The sequence below is a fragment of the Mandrillus leucophaeus genome, unplaced genomic scaffold, assembly GCF_000951045.1.
Source record: "Mandrillus leucophaeus isolate KB7577 unplaced genomic scaffold, Mleu.le_1.0 Scaffold96, whole genome shotgun sequence".
Taxonomy (NCBI): domain Eukaryota; kingdom Metazoa; phylum Chordata; class Mammalia; order Primates; family Cercopithecidae; genus Mandrillus; species Mandrillus leucophaeus.
In genome coordinates, this window is record NW_012110474.1 from 5,257,818 (window position 1) to 5,275,276 (window position 17,459).

General features: G+C 43.6%; 1 protein-coding gene across 1 annotated transcript in view; it reads right to left on the reverse strand.

The window, feature by feature from the left end:
- Positions 1-17,459, reverse strand: part of GPR6 (G protein-coupled receptor 6) — a 93,112-nt gene that overhangs the window by 5,922 nt on the left and 69,731 nt on the right. Inside the window, exon 5 of the mRNA XM_011970655.1 lies at positions 5,635-5,830. Coding sequence (XP_011826045.1) covers positions 5,635-5,830 — 196 coding nt within the window. The remainder of the gene's footprint in view (positions 1-5,634; positions 5,831-17,459) is intronic.

A 17,459-nucleotide genomic window follows, 5' to 3' on the forward strand; every position in this document is an offset into this window, starting at 1 on the left:
ACCTTGCCCCGAGAAGTTGTCTGGCTACTCTAAGCCAACAGCCCACAGGAATCAGTCGTGATTCCACGGTGCATAGGGCTGGCTCTCCACCAAGAGCTTAAGCCATCATTGCGCTTTTCCCGATACACATCACAAAATGGAATAGAGGAAACATTACAGGTAGGGTAAGTAGAGGAGAGGAGAAAAAAAAAGAAGCTCACAAGCCAAAATGACTAGAATAATACAACTACCAAACAAACAAGCAAACTGTACAACATGTACCGTCTGGCAGAAGTATTTGAACAGGTGGACCAAGAATTTAAAATAAGCATTATAAATATGTCTCAAGAAATAAGAAAATATATTAACAAAAATAAAAATCACACAAAAGAACCAAGTAGAAATATTAGGTATGGAAAAGGCAAGCAATGAAGTAACTCCATAGATGGGGTAACTAGTAGGATGGATACTATTAAAGAGCCATTAGTTGAGAGATCAGATTGAAAAACTCTCCCAGAACACAACAGAAAAAGGTCAGAGGAGAAAGAAAATATGTAGTTTTTAAAAAGAAGCTGAGATACGGAAGACAGAGAAATGTCTACATCTGCATCAGATACCTAGAAAGAGGAAAAAAGGAAAAATGACAAAAGGCAGTACTTGAAGACATAATGGGGATACATTTTCTGGAATTAAAGAATTATATCCCACCAATCTCTTAATCAAATGTAATGACATAATAAAAATATCCCCAGGCATATATAGCTTCAAGAGTCTTTCCACAGGAAGATCCACCTTGAAAACACTCTGGGGAGTCCTTAAATAACAAGAGAAATAAATCCACACGAGGAAGCAAGAGTTTTAGGAAGAAACGGTAATCATCTATCTTGGTAGAGTTTACTATTGTCTTAAAAATTAGAATGGGAGGGAATATATTTATGTAGCAGCCCAGAACTAAAGTTCTATCAGCATGATGTAGGGTGTCAAAATGAGAGGAAGCCCAGCGGAACATGAGATTAATAGTAAAGCAAGAAAGATGATACAGATATTGCTAAGTTCAATGAAACGATAGATGTAAACATGATGAGTAAGGAAGGTCAACCACCGTATGGCAAAAGCAATGTATAATTTTTAATCTTACAGAAGAAAACGTGTTCTATTCAATGGAATTTAGGAACAGAGAACAGAAAAAGAAGAATAAAGCAAATGGAAAATAAGACAATGGAACTAAATCCTAATTTAGTAGCAAAAGGGTTAAACTTACCAAAGACGCTGTCAGATTGGATTTAAAAAAAACAAAATATAATACAACAATATGCTGTCTTAAAAACACGCACTAAGGACAGTAAAACAGAAAATTGAGAATAAAAGTATATAGAAAAATACATACCAGGTAATCATAAAGTAAAAGAAAACTAGTGTAGCAATATTAGTATCTTACAAAATAAGAATTTAAGGCACAAAATATCACAAAGGATAGATGATAGACATTATATATGCATAAAAGAAGTAACAAAAAGAAAAGATACATCCATTGTGATCATATATATGTGTAATTAGAAAGCCTCAAAATGTTTCGACCACTGAAAGAATTGCAGAGAGAAATAGACTATTCTACAATTGTAGTTACGGAAACAGGTTGATCAAGCAGACAAAAAAAACAAAAACAAAAACAAAAAACAGAGAGATTAAAGACCTACCAATGAAATTAAACAAGCAAAGATTTCAAGTACACATGGAACATTGACAAAAATAATCTATCAGGCAATAAACGAAAAAATATATGCAGAAGTCAGTAAGAAAAATAGAGCTAAACAATCTCTTCTGTTTAGAAACAGAACAACATACTAAATAGCCTTTGAGTGAAAATTGTAAAGTTTAAAAATACTAAAACTATATCAAAATTGTAGGATCCAGCTGAAAATTTCAGGAAAATTTAGGTTTTAAAAAATATTTTGTATTTCTTTTTGAGACGGAGTCTCCCTCTGCTGCCTAGGCTGGAGTGCCGTGCCACGAACATAACTCACTGCAGCCTGGAACTTCTGAGCTCAAGAGATCCTCCTGCCTCAGCCTCCCAAGGAGCTGGGACAAAAAGGCACGCAGCACCATGCCTGGCTAATTAAAAATTTAGTATTAAATACATTTATTAGGAAACACAATATGTTAATGATAAAGGCAGTCAGCAATTAATGGAAAAACCACAAAAGAGCAACAAAGCAAACAAAAAAGAAGGAAACAATTATAGGGCAGAAATAAAAGAGGGCACAACAAAATCAGTGGAAAGGATTGGCCCAATTTTTTAAAGTATTAAAAAGAGATCTATAGAAACAGGATGAGGAAAAAAACAAGACGTAAATGAAAATACAGAATGGGGAAAAGGAGATCACAACACAAAGATGAGAAGAACGAAGAAGGGCACACAGATGCCTATCTGCCATTAGATTCGAAAGCCTCGCTAGATGAAAGAAAGAAATTCATAGAAAAATACGAGATGCTAAAATTGGTACAGGAAATAAAACTTGAACTAGGTCAGTAGAATTAAACAAATTAAAGTCAAAAGCCTACCTTCCAAAAAAAATCACAGGCTCAGTCCATCTCCCAGGCGAATTGTACCAAACTTCGAATGGTGTGACATGTATTAAAAAGATGTCCATTATCATCCAAATCAAGCTACATATCAAATGCAACTTTAATCAAAATTCCAGCTAGATTGTTTTTTGAGGTACTTGGTTAAATTAATTTATATAAAGACATAAAGATTCGTGACTAATCAACCTTAAAAAAAGAGTGTAAGATAGGGGAGGGGGCTAATCCTACTAGATGGTGACACGCTGTGAAACCACAAGTAATCTTTTAAGTGTAGTTTTGGAGCAAGAACAGAGAAGTTGGTCAAGGGAGAAGAATGGAGAGGTCAGGGACAAACACAGATATATGTGGACATGAATGAAGGACAGATGCGTTGCCACAAATCAACAGGGAAAGGACAGATTGTGTAGTAAAAATGTTATTAGGAAATCTGGCTCACTATATAGAAAAAAAATAAAACTGGGTCCCTACTCAGTACCACATCGCTGGCACACTGAAAATAGACTAGAAACCAAAATGTCTTCTAGATAAAATTATAAAATTAATCCAAGAAAATACCAGAGGTGTCTTTATGACCCAGAAGCAGGGAAAGACTTTCTAAACAAAATTTCAAAAGCATAAATCACATTGCAAAACAACGACAAACAACGCAACAAACAGCAAACAAATGAACTGAATTAAATCAAGATTAAACGTTCCTGTTCAATAAAAAACACCAGGGACAAACTTAAGATGGACAGACGACAGAATAGGAGAAAATATTTGCGATGTCTAAACAAGACCTGAGATTAATATTTAGGTTATACAAGAACCTCTTGCAACTAAAAAATAAAAAGAAGTTCCAACAGAAAAATGAGTAAAGTATAGGGACAGGCAATGTACAGCCACCCCAGAAGCTAATTACATAACACTATACAATACATATGAGGAGATACTAAAAATAACTAATTAGACAATGCAAATTAAAATGTGAGATATTAATTTATGCCAGTTAGTCTGGCAAAAAATACGAAGTTGGATGCTGCCAGCTGTTTATAAGAACGTGGGAACCCGTATGCACTGATAGAGGGAAGGAGTGGCTGTTTCAGTCTTTCTGGAGAGAGCAATCTTGTCCCTTTTAGAAAAGTGTAGCATATGCAACCCTATGCCCACCGAGTCTCTCCTGCATATTTATCCCGAAGAAACTCTCACCAGATCTACAAAGAGATTGCTCATTACAGTATTGTTTGTTGGGGTAAGGAGTTGGAAATGAAATTGGTGCCTCTCACAAGGAGAGCAGAGGTGACACGTGAATGGCACATAGCATGGGTTATTTTGCAGCAGTCGTTCCCAGCCAAGTTACTACGAGATGGCAGCTTGGATGGATCTTGAAGACAGAATGTTCAATGAAAAGTGTAAGAAAGAGGCCGAGCATGGTGGCTCACATCTGTAATCTCAGCACATTGGGAAGCTGAGGCAGGAGTTCCAGACCAGCCTGGGCAACATGTTGAAGCCCTGTTGCTACAAAATACAAAAAAAAAAAAAAAAAAAAAGGAGTGTGGTGGCACACTCCTATAGTCCCAGCTACTCAGGAGGCTGAGGTGGGAGGATGGCTTGAGGCTGCAGTGAGCAGTGATTGTGCCACTGCACTGCAGCCTGGGTGACAGAGCAAGACCCTGTCTCAAAAAAAAAGAAAGAAAAGAAAGCGGCCATAGAATACAATACCACTCACATAAATAAAGTACAGGTATACAAAATAACAACATACATTTTATAGGGACACTGAAACGCAAAATACACATACATGATCTGGAGGAATATTTGCCTATGTGAAAGTGATAGGAAAAGAATGAGGTTGGGTTGTGTGGGTAAAGGAATACATTTTTTTAAATGAGTGAACAAATAAACAAAAAATGTGTGGAACTCATAAACAGCTGGGTAAAGTCATTTTAATGGATACATCATTGAAAAAGTTTCTGTTTCATCATGTCAAGTTGATTTGTGCTTTTGAAACTTTGTTTAAATTTGTGTTGTGCAAAGATTTTAAAAGCTATTGTCATTTCCAAATTGTTCTCATGATATCTCACTGTGTAATGGAGTTTAAAAGATAATTCTAAACGCAAAACTGTGTGTTTCCCGTTTAATTTTAAAAATTGAATTTTAGAAAATACAGCACCTGAAAGGAAAAGGAAGGGAAATCACCAAGTCAGACAATGACAGGATAGCCCGTTCCAGTGCGGTAAATCATTTAAAACAATGGTTGTCACTGTAGTTTTTTCCCTATAGCCATTATATATTTCATGCTGAACTGTGAACTCATTTACTCCTATTTTATCTTCTGGGCGCTGTCACCCTCTCTATGAACACCAACGTGTCTAACTTCCCTGAATCACTGACCCCTTGCCTTCTTAGGGCCAGCATTGGAGACCATGGCAAGGCCTCCCATCCCCAAACGCCTGCTGTCACTGCTGATTTCCTGAAGGCCTCTCTGTCTCTAGGAATCCATTAATAAAATACAAATTGCTCTTTGAAGGGAACTCTTGGTTGAAGCAGATTGGTCAATACTCTTGGATGTGTGGATAGTTGGAAGGCAGCCAACAGTTGGGCAAATGCAGAGAGGAAGAGAGGATTAGGATGGAGGAAGGAAACTGAACAGGGCAGTGAAAACACACTTTCACCCCTCACACTTTTCTGAGGCCGCTTCTCTCCTGGTAAGCTTCAGTGTCCTGTGGAAGATGAGCAAAGGGCATGGTCAGCTGTGGGTTTCCATACAGTTGGGTTCAAATGATGTCAACTTTCGCCTTCCTGTGGGGTTCCCTGGGACTCCGCTGCAGCTTTCTATGTTATTTTCCCAAAGGCTTGATGGGTGCTGAGGCTGCTCCCCTGACTGCAGCCTGTGAGGTGAGTTCTGCAGCTCCATATCCACTGGCTTTTCAACACAGTAAGAAGCCTTGCTGGTGGCCTCCAGTCTGAGATGCACCGCCACCCCCAGCTCTTTTTCCAGCTGACTCTCCAGCTTTCGAGCCCCTGTCTTACCAGGTGTGAGAACCAGTCCTAACTGGCACCACACCCTCACCCTCCCAGGCCACGCACACAGGTGTCAGCAGCGGTCAGGAGGGACTGGTCTTGCTTGCTGCCGGTCAAAGATGACAAACTTCTCTGGGTCTCCAGCTGATGGCCCTTGGGGTTCCTCATGCTGGGGAAGGTCCTGCTCTTGCACAGTCTGTCTGGGGCATCTGGGCTCCTAGAGGCAGCTACAGCCAAGGATGGTTTGAGCACACCCTCCCCTCTGAAAGAATGAGAGGGAACCATTCTGATGTATGCAGGGAGAATGGATGCGCAGCCATTTCCCCAGTCGGTCTCTCGCTTCATGTATTTCTTTTCCATGGGCCCAGTGAACTGCCCCACTGTGGTACACTAGGGAAGGTGTCAGAGACGGCTCTGTTTAATTGTCTTAAAATAGGATTTCTGGGTCGGGCACAGTGGCTCACACCTGTAATCCCAGCAATTTGGGAGGCAAAAGCAGGAAGATCTCTTGAGACCAGGAGTTTGAGACCAGCCTGGGCAACATGGTGAAACTCCGTCTCTACAAAAAATATAAAAATTAGCTGGATGTGGTGGCATATGCCTGCAGTCCCAGCCACTCAGGAGGCTGAGGTGGGAGGATTGCTTGAGCTTGGGATGTTGAGGCTGCAGTGAGCCGTGAGTGTGTCATTGTACTCCAGCCTGGGCAACAGAGTGAGACCCTGACCTCCCACCCACCCCCACTGCCAAACACCAAGAAAAGAACCTCTGCAATAGAATTTTCGATGTTGTCCTTAGTTCAGAAAATTCACTCATAATGTCTTGCCATCGTGTCCCCAGAACCATACAGTGTGGGAGCTGGAAGTCCCCGGCCCTCAACTACTGGTGAGAGCCCTCAAGGCAAAGAGCCTTGCCCAGACCCACAGCCAGGCAGTGGCTGTGCAAGGTCAGAGCCCACAGCTTCAGGCTTGAAGTTCAAGACTCCTTTACTCCTTTGACCCTACATAACTTTAATATATGCAATGGGGACCTGGTTATTCAAAGGTGACTTGGAGAATAGGGAACTGGTATTAAAAGGTGATTTAAGTAGATTTACTCATTATTTGTGTAAAAATTGACACACAGTACAAAAATATAGGATATTGGATTGTTTAAGTACTCAGCACTAGTAAAAGGCATTTTTTCCTTTTTTAAAAGTGTTCATGGAAATGTGTTTGGGATGAAGCAGGCATTCTGGATGATCAACAGGTGGCAGTGTTTCCCTGCTTTATGCAGTCCTGCCAGTCTGTTCAAGGGAGGAATATTGTTCGTGCGTCTGGGATTAGACTCTAATCAAAGGACTTTTTAGAAACTCTGCCAGTTGGAGCGACAATACAGTGCCTGGCAGGGTCCTCCCTGAGCCTCCCGCACCTATTTGACAGCAGGTGGTAATAGAAGGGTCACTGGGTAAAGCACAATCCTCTGCAATGACCCACCTTCATCTCTCGGAGGGAAAAGGGTTGAGGAAGACAGAAAAGCCATGCGCCCATGCTGGGCTTAACTGGATTGTTTATTCCAGTGTAATTTAGAACGTGTTTTGAAATATTTCTTTTCCATTTACTTTTAATTTGAAAGCACAGAGAGGCGTGTTCATAGTAAGAGGTGAGATCTGGGGAGACGGGGCAACCCTGTCCAGTGTGAGCTGCTGTCTGGTGATGTGGATGCAGCCAGCTGGGTCCTTGGGCTGAAGGGACTGGTCCAGGTCAGGTAGGGATGCAGGAAGGAGAGGAAACTACACCAAAATACACAGACCGTTGCCTGTTACTTGTGTGCCCCAGACCAAAAAATAGAGCAATAATAGCAGCAAACCTTTATTGTGGGCTTACTATGTGCCAGGCGCTGTTGAAAGTTTTTCATTTATTTCTTACTACCACCGGGAAGGTAGATACTATTATTATACCCATTTGACAGATGAAGGAACATTGAGTTTCAGAGAGAAAAACCTGACCATATAATTAGTAACAGAGCCAGAATTTGAACCCTAAACCCAGGGAGTCTGACTCCATGCTCCTGCCACTGGTTGACTCCAGCTGTCCTGCGCACACGGGAGCAGAGCCTCGTGAAGCTGAGGCTTGCTGCGGTAGCTCCGGGAGGCCCTGTTTCTTTAAAAAGAGCCATATTCACTGGCTGAGAAGGAACTCTGTGGAGTCGGCCTATGATGCAACAGGGCGCCCTGTCCTGGAAGGGTGCATACTTCACATCTGGATTGAGAGGACTGATTGACTGATTTGGAGCTCATCATTGGTGAAGAATTATACTTACCATTTTGGAATGATAATCGCAAATTCTTGTGGCTTCCTCAAATAGAGGGGGCCCATCCCAGAGTGAAAGTACTGTGGACAGTCTGCATGGAGTCTTGCGGCGTCCTCAGGGCTGCGTGGAACGCCTACCCATGCTGGAGAGGTCAGTAAGGAGCCACAGCCTAGGCCAGGATTTGGCAGGAACAACACTGAAACCTTCCAACTGAAACTGAAGGGATGCTTGCGACGGTTCCAGACCGGAGAGCCATGTTCCCTCTGTTGGGCAGTGATCTCACACAGTACTCAATCTGGGGTAAAACACCTCACCTTTGTATTTGGTTTATGTTTGTGACTTCTACTCCACAGAATGTGGTTTAGGCCTCTATTCATTCAATCCTTCTGAAAGCCTTTACTGACACCTGTTATATACAAGGCTCATATAGGAAGAATAATAATCAGCAGCAGGGACACCAGCTAACATTTGTTAAATGCCTATCAAATACCACATCCTATGCCAGGGATCCTTAAGCCTTAGGAAGCTGGTCTGCTCTGGATTCACATAGTGGGTGGCTCTGGTTTCCCTTGCTTTCACCAAACCCTATGAGGAAGACACTACTAGTATTCTCATTTACATATGAAGAAACTGAGGCCCACGGAGGTTAAGTAACCTGCCCAAGGGCGTATGCTTAGAACATACGGAAGTAGGATTTCAGCCTAAATGTCCAGGGTCCTTGGGCTCAGCCATTGTGCTACGCTGCATACGTGTGGTACATGAATGAGAAAATTGTCCCTGAGGAAGGTCTAGAAAGTGTCCGTCAAAGGTGAATAGCAAGTACCAGGAAAGAATATGAGCCGTCCTCCAGAGTTTGAACCCAGATGTCTGACTCCTAAACCCTGTTCCTAACCATTTGTGCTATACTGTCTGTGTTAGAGAAACAGAGCCAATAGGATATAGATATTTATCTATTCTATATAATAAGGAACTGGTTCACATGATTATGGAGGTTAAGCACTGGGATATATATACATAAAATGAGGAAGTGGCTCATGTGATTATGGAGGCTGAGAGGTTCTGATCTGCTATCTGCAAGCTGGAGGCCCAGGAAAGGGTAATTCAGTTTGAGTCCAAAGGTCACAGAAACAGGGGAGCCAAGGTGTAAGCCCCAGTCTAAGGGTAGGAGAAGATGAGATGAGATGTCTCAGCTTAAGAAGTGAGGTAGGAAAAAAAAGAGGTGAATTCCTCCTTTCTCGGCGTTTTGCTCTATTCAGACCCTCAACGGATGATGCCCACTCACACTGGGAGGGGAGACCCCATTGTGGGATTACTGAGCCCACCGATTCAAATGCCAGTCTCATCCAGCAACATCCCCACAGACACACCCAGAAATAATATTGAATCTGGGCATCCCAAGGCTCAGTCAAATTGATACATAAAATTAACTGCCTATTGAAAAGTATATAGGATGCAAGTTCGGATGCTATAGCAAAGACGGAAACAGCAGTGGACAAAGCAAGAAAGAAGTTGGTTTCTCTTTCATAACCGTTCAGGCCTAGTGGTCCAGGGCTAGTATGCTGGTTCAATGGTGTGGGAGACCCAGGTTCTTTCATCTCATTCCACAGACATCCCCAACACATGGCTTCCATCTGATTGTCTAAGCAGCAGTGACTCCACTTACCATGTCTGCATTCCAGCCAAAGGAGAAGGGGAAGAGAAGGGGAAGCTTCTTTCCCTTTGAAAGCACCATTTGGAAGCCATTTACCTCATTTCTTCTTACATGGCAGTAGTCAGAACTAATTGACTGTACCTTGCTGCAAGGAAGGCTGGGAATATGTTATTAGTGGCCTGAAGTTATACTCTTTTATAACATAGAGAGAATGAATAGTGGAGTATATCTAGCATTTGTTTCCACAGGAAATATTTACCAGAGGTGAGGCATATAGAGGATCAGATGAACGAGGTTGATAGGAGTGTACTGGTCCCTGCTGCAGAGTTAGAGGTGTGGGACCTAGTCAGGCTGCTTGAGTTGTGATGCTGGTTGCATTCTTCGTGTGTGTGATTTTAACCACAGTTACTTTATCTGTAAAATTGGGATAATAACACTTTATTTGGATGTCATGAGTATTAAATGAGATAATTCATCTAAATGTTTCCCTTTTTTTTTTTTTTTTTTGCTTAATCTGGGTTCCCTGGAAAACAGAACATGAGGCAAAGTTGAAGTACTAATGCTTTTTAATGAAGCGCAATAGCAGGGCAGCCAGTGTGAGGCAGGGAAGGATGGGAAGCAAATGCCGGGCCCTGCTGCTGACCTGGCCAAGGCTTCACAAAGACACAGTGTGCCAGCTGGCCCCAGGAGATGCCTTTTGGACAGGCTGGAGGAAGGAATAGCGGGCGACTTGATCTGCAGAATCCCTCCTGATTCCTATCCCCAAACGATCAAAGTTCATCCCCTGTGGAGTTTCATATCCCACACTCTGGGGTGGCATCACCTGACCCTTTTAGAAACTGCTGAGGAGTCCATCCCTGGTGCTTTGTGGTGTGGCTCTTCCTCCACGTCTGGGAGGGGTGCATGGAGTCATCAGCTCTGGCTGCTGGTCAATGACTCCATGCTCTAGTGTGGAATCATCTGGCAGAGTCAGTTGATGCAGGGGCTGTAGAGGTTACATGGATAATGGAGGGTGGAAAGATGTGGAGCTTAAATAGTCTAAGGCAGCTCATAAGATGTATCGAGTCCATTATTGCTTTGACATTAGACAGCACTACCATTCTCTAGCTACGACACCTTAGGTTTAATGCATCCGCACTGAGACTTGGTTTTCTCACATATAAAGAGGTGGTGACAACACCGGCTTGACAAGCTATTATGAGGATTAAATAATGCCGTTGATGTGAAAGGACCTGGTGCTATGCCTGGTAAACAACAGCTTCCTGCCTGGTTTTCCACTCTGCGGTCATGGGAACCGGATCCTCCTTCCCCTGCCAGTGTTTGGTATGTGCAATTGACATGTATCTCATGCATCTTTTGATATTCTGTAAAGGGTCACGCAAACAGGATTTTAAGACAAGTATCCTATCCCCTTCCAACAAGATAGCCACTCCTAGAGTATTTCTATGTTCAAATTCTAGAACCGAGATGATCACCCTGGGAAAGGTAGGAAGCTCCTGGCTGCTGTTCAGGAGAGCTTCTCCAATTCCAAACCGGGCCTTGGCAAACCACCCCCTCCGCAGAGCTACTTGAGGGCAGACAACACGTTTTCCTGATTCACTGCTAGCCTAGAAAATCAAGAGCAATAAAAAGAGGGAACTATGTGTAGTATTTTACGATGAGCTAAGTAGCATTCTAAGCAGGTTTTTGACTCTACTTTAAGTCCTATAGCAACCCGGCAAGAAAAGAACTAATATTAATGCCATTATTCTCCAAGCAAGGTCACCAGGCCATCTTCACCAGAATCACCTGAAGGCTTCTCCAAATGCAGATTTCCAGAGTCTACCCCAGATCTGAAACGGGACCTCTGGGGTGCGGCCAAGAAGCTGCATTTTTAACAAGGTGCCCAACTGCTTTTTCTTACCCAGAAACTCTGAGGTCTAACCACTGACTCAACTTCCTTTTGAGATCCCAACTGACCAATCCTACAGTGATGTGCATTATTGATCTCCAAGTGAGAATATTTCCTTTAACCATTAACCCTCTGCTACACATAGAGAAGTTGAGTGATTTGCCCTATGATGTGGGGTTAATAACAGACAGACAGGGAGTCACAGCTCTAGAACCCAGACAGCAATTCTTTCCAACACATAATAATGTATTAGATATATCTATGAGCTTCCCCAGATTCTTTAAGTTCTAAGACTTCTGGCCCAGAGTAAGCTTGAGTAGGGAGTCATCCAAGCTGGATTCAGAAAGGTTTAGATACTTGAGTTGCTGTTGTGTTGTTATATCTCTACAGCAACTAGTGACTATCCAGGCACCAGAGCAGCCACTGGGGTGGATTCCTGCATTCCTAATTCATGAGCCTGACACTAAGCCCCCTGGAGGAAAGAATAGAGGGTGACTTGATCTGCAGAATCCCTCCTGACTCCTATCCCCAACTGATCAAAATTCATCCCCTGTGGAGTTTCATATCCCACACTTTGGGATGTCTAAAAGGGTCACCTGACCCTTTTAGAAACTGCTGAGGAATCCATCCCCTGTGCATTGCGGTGTGGCTCTTCTTCCAAGTCTGGGAGGGGGTGCATGGAGTCATTAGCTCTGGCTGCTGGTCAATGACTCCATACCCTATTGTGGAACCATCTGGCAGAGTCAGTTGATGCAGTGGCTGCAGAGGTTACATGGATAATGGAGTATTAAGTGTATTAAGTATATTAAGTAGTATTAACTCACATGATCACAAGGCCCCACAGTAGGCTGTCTGCAAGCTGAGGAGCAAGGAAGCCAATGTGAGTCCCAAAGCTGAAGAATTTGGAATCCCATGTTTGAGGGCAGGAGGCATCCAGCACAGAAGAAAGATGTAGACGGGAGGCTAGGACCAACTAGCCTTTTCACGTTTTTCTGCCTGTTTTATATCCTGGTTGCACTGGCTGCTGATCAGATGGTGCCCACCCAGATTAAGCCCACTGACTCAAATGTTCATCTCCTTTGGCAACACCTTCACAGACACACCCAGGATCAATAATTTGCCTCCTTCAATCCAATCAGGTTGACACTCAGTATTAACCATCACACTCCAGTAGCTGCTCTACGGAAGCTGAAGAGCCTCCTGAGGTAGAGAGTGAGGGACCTGGGACTCCTGTACTCCACGAAAGGATACTCCCAGTCCAAGGGACTTGCTCTTGGCTCCCCTGGGCACAGTTAGACCACGGAATTTCAGGGTAAGGATGGCATCTGGGCACCTTGGTACAGTTCAGAGGGGAGATCCTGGACATCTGCATCTTCAAAAGCCCCAGGTGATTTTGGAAAAGGTGCCCTGGTGGCCTCACATGGAGAATCCTGGGTGTACCAGCTGCAGCTACCCTTCTACCTTCCACCATCGTCTGGACCTGGGCTCCAAGGCCCTGCTACCAGAGGAGGCAGGGCATTTTTAAAGGCGTAAACATGTATTTCTTTCTTCCATTAATTTTTAAGACTAGTTACTAAATAATGTGGTGAACATTTGAAGAAATAGAGGGCAAAGTGAGCCCTTTGTCAGGCCGATCCTTCCTTGGGGCCCTTGTTGTGGCTCAGAAGGCACAACAATGGGAACCGGGAGAACCCGGTTAAAATCCCAGCCTCAGCTGCCACCAGCACGTGCTCCCAGCTGCCCTCCTAATCTGCACAAGCATGTTGTTGACTTGATTTGTTTGGTTGACGCCTCATTTCCCCAAATATAAAATAACTTGAAAATAAAGGAAGAAAATGAAAGTTAAGGAAAAATGGGCTGTCAAAGTAGACTCAAGATGAAAACCATTCATACCTCTCATGAGGCTTGGGTGAGCCGGTGGAGAGATTTGTTCCAGAGATATGAGTCTTCCCCTGCTCTAACTGAGGTCAGGGGAAGTTTCTGTTCTCCCGTCTATCCCTGCAGTAGGACAGGATTCCCCATGCCCACCAGAGACCCCCCAGGCCCACCTTACCAGAAACAAGAACAAAGCTCGCTTGACATTGGATCTCTCCTTCCTTCTGAGGTCCCAACTACCAAATTGCACAAATTAGTATATGCATTATTCATCTGCAAGTGAGACTGTAACACAGTGAAAGGAAAGGAAAGGTTCTATGACTTATGAACCCAACGCTTGTCAGTGCTAAATTGCCTTGCTTATATATAAAAGCTCTCTGGGATTGCAGAAGGCAGAATGCCATTGCTGTTGTTAGTTACATGGTTGACTTCTTTCTGATGGGTCTAAATTGTGACCTTAGTGACTTTCTGCCGTGCTGCATCCAAGTTTTGTGGGGCCTGAAGCTTATATAATTTTGGAAGCTTTCTTAAAACAAAAATACATATTAAAAATGTAGGTATAAAAGCATTATGAGAAGTCACAACGAATCAGAAATTCCACAAATATCAAATTCAAACAACATACTATTTTTATTAATTAACTCTTTGAAACACCCTTGTAACACTATGTTAACACTTTATTCCCTTTGTTCATTCCCCGTCTTCTTTTTTCTTCCATACTCTTCAATCGCCTCTTCACATGACAACTTTATGGTTTTTTGTTTTTGTTTTTGTTTTTTTTTACGGAGAGAAGAGAAAGATAATTCACTTTTCCTCAAACACGGTGGAAAACATTTCTTTATTATATTTTACCAAAGTTTCTTCCAGCTCTTTATCGGCAGTGTTATGTACATTTTCAGGTTGTTGTCAAATGTTTGAAACCTGGTGTCAGGTTTCACACGTGAGCTGTGAGAACTGGATGAATTTTCTGCAGACTTGCTTCTGGCTCCATTATTCCAAATTCTTCCTCTCCCTCACGCTGCCGCACAGCCCCTGGCCTTGCACGTCTGGGGCAGGAGGGCGGTGAGACTTCCCAAAGCCATTCCTCAGAACAGCTAGCAATTACTTAACACATAGAAGTAACTGTGGACCATATACAATATCCCAAGAAACCCCAATTAAATGTTCCATGTATTTAATTCCCCTTAACCGGGTGCTCAGAACATCCTCTGCCACTCCACAAAAGGCGCTGTGTGATGGTAGGTACGCCAGGAGGGAAAGAGTCTTCACTGGCTGAAGTTAAGAGAGCTTAAATCTCTACAGTTTACAAAGACACATGGCATAGGAACGCATTGCTGGGGACCTTCCCAGAGCCTTGAAGTGAGGTACTAAAAGCTTCATTCACTTCAGGGTTAATCCTTCTCCGCTTGCTGCTGGGTCTGCGGAAGTGAAGTGGGGTCTTCCTGTCATGCTCTGTGATTAGCATGTGTGCTGGAGACACATGTGGGCAGGGACAGGCCTGTGCATGCCCATCCCCTGCCCCCCCTACCCCCGCCCCAGCACCAGGACAACTCTCAGCTCAGCTTGGGCAGCAGGCTGGGGAAGGCCTTTCAATCCCCACTTAACTTTGCTGAGATACAGGAAACTCAGGCCCTCGATTTTCTGGCATCAAAACAGCTCAGGTGTGGTGGCTTACGCCTGTAATCCCAGCACTTTGGGAGGCCAAGGTGCAGGGATCGAGAGGTCAGGAGATCGAGACCATCCTGGCCAACATGGTGAAACCCCGTCTCTACTAAAAAAAGGAATAAAAAATAAAATTAGCTGTAGTTCCAGCTACTCGGGAGGCTGAGGCAGGAGAATCACTTGAACCTGGGAGGCGGAGGTTGCAGTGAGCCGAGATCGTGCTATTGCACTCCAGCCAGGGCGACAGAGCCAGGCTCTGTCTCAAAACAAAAACAAAACCAAAAAAAACAGAAGTGGCTGTTTCCACGGTCTGGTGGTTTCTGCCCCAGGGAGAAGCAAGGCACACTTGGTTTCTCTTATGGTCCAAAGGAAGTGTGTGCGGGAGAAGGGGAGCTGGGGGCAGGGGTGCTGGTCTAATGTCCTGTGCGGACTAGTGTTACAGCAGTCCAGTTTGAAGGCTCTGGTCATGGGAATGGCTTCTTGGGAGAGCTCCATATGTCAGGAAATTACTTATCAGATGTAGAGGTAATAATAGGACATGCCTGGCAATGTTTGAGGGCACTGAGAAGGCAATGAGATAGAACATGTTTTTTTGTTTTTTTTTTTGCTTGTCTCTGCCAAGCCAAAAATGTAGGCCAGCATCAACAGTCTGGTTTATAGGGAAACTAGAGGTCAGGGGGTCAAAAGGAGATATTCTGTGTGGGGGCTCAGTTTTCATTTTTGCATTTTTTGTGGGGGTACAGATCTGCCATCGGAGGTGCAGGTTCAGGCCAGCTGGTCTGTAAAAGTCCCTTCCGGGTTATTGTCTTTGGCTTAAAGCACAGGCTGTTACCGGATGGAAGGTCTTGACTGTGAGTTGTCCAGGTTCTTGGTGTGTTGAACACAACACACAAAGCAACAAAAGAATGAAACGAAAAAGACAAAGCAACAAAAGAACTGAGCAACAAAAACACAGATTTATTGACGTGAAAGTACCTTCCACAGAGTGGGAGCAGACTCGAGCAAGCGGCTCAAGAGCCCCCCTGATTTAGGGTTTTTATTAGGCTAAAAGAATTTGGTAACACCCCTAGGTGCCCTGTAGAGGCAGCCGGTCGGTTATTCCCTATGAAGGATTGGCCTGAGACCAATCAGAGGCTGAAGTGGAGACTTCCGTCTTGTTATCACAGGAGCCATGATGTGGCCTCTATGCTACCTAATCCTGCCTAGAACTGTCTGCACCTGTTGTTCTTTTGCTTCTGCCTTAACCCTTGGTTACCTTCAATGCCTATTCCCCCGCCTCAAAGCCCCACGATAGGGCAGCTGCCTTTGGAAAGGGTAACACACTACGCTGTGATGACCACACCACAGGGAGAATTTGTTCACTAGCAAATTCCACAGACTTGGTGTCTGGGAATATCAAGAAGGGAACCAGCCTTGTAAAGGGTTAGGGGGAGAATGTGGGAGGGTCCAGGGCTCTGTCCTCTCACTCCCTCCTGTTTTTCCTTTAGGGTGAGAGGCCCTAAGCAGCCTGTGAGTAGCAAAAAGGTCCTGGTGTCAGAAGTGAGGGGAAAAAAGTGGGGGACATGGAGGTGACAGAGTGTCAGAGGGATATTTCAGTTGATTCATGAACCAGTACCACTTTGTGAGAAATGAATCACTATATATTGAATGTAAAAATTATTACCCTAAACAGGATAAACTTTTGGCTCCCCTTTTGTTCATTTGGATTAAGTAGTATAATACTTAATTTTGACATTTGACTCTTAAGATTATGTAACCTAGCTACTTCAGGATGGCCTTAGACTATTTTTCGGGTAATTTGCTCCATTTCCTGACTCCTCCTTGCAAACAAAACGATAGTGACACTTTATCCTGATTTTTTCTTCTTTTTGGTTTATGCCTATTCTAATTAAATGTGTATACACAAAGTTAAGAAAAAAAACCTGGAATCTAACTTGGAATCTCTCGGAGAACAAAGTGTTTTGTTCCTAGAAGCCCTGCTGGGGAAGAAAGGAAGTGATGTGGTTCAAGGTTGGTACCAAAGTGACCATGTTCTCAGACTGCCCAGGGTCCAGGCGATCCCAAGTGGTAGCAGTAATGACGTCGACCATTCAGTCCCCCACACTCACCTCTTTCTCTTCTCTCCCTCTAGTCTCCCCTTACGTCTGTTTCTCTTTCCTTTCTCAAATACAGATTGAGTCCCAGTTACTCTCCCTTGTACTGAAGTGACACAGAAGTGAACAAACATAGATCAAGTCCTCAACCAATCGCTGATAGGTTAGACATTATCCTAGGTGTTTATGTCGAATTTTCCTAACAACTCAGAAAATTGGGTTTATTATTCCCATTTTACCAACATGGGATTAAGACCTAGGGCGGTGTCTCAAAGCCTATGCTTATTTCATAGAACAAATGAGTAAGCAGAAGCACCAAGAAGGTAAGTGGCTGATCCATAACCACACAGCTCCCAAGTGGTTTAGCCTTGGTTTGGCTCCAAACTTGCACCCTGCTTAACCTTTTAAATTGGGTAGGGTTGAGAGGTTA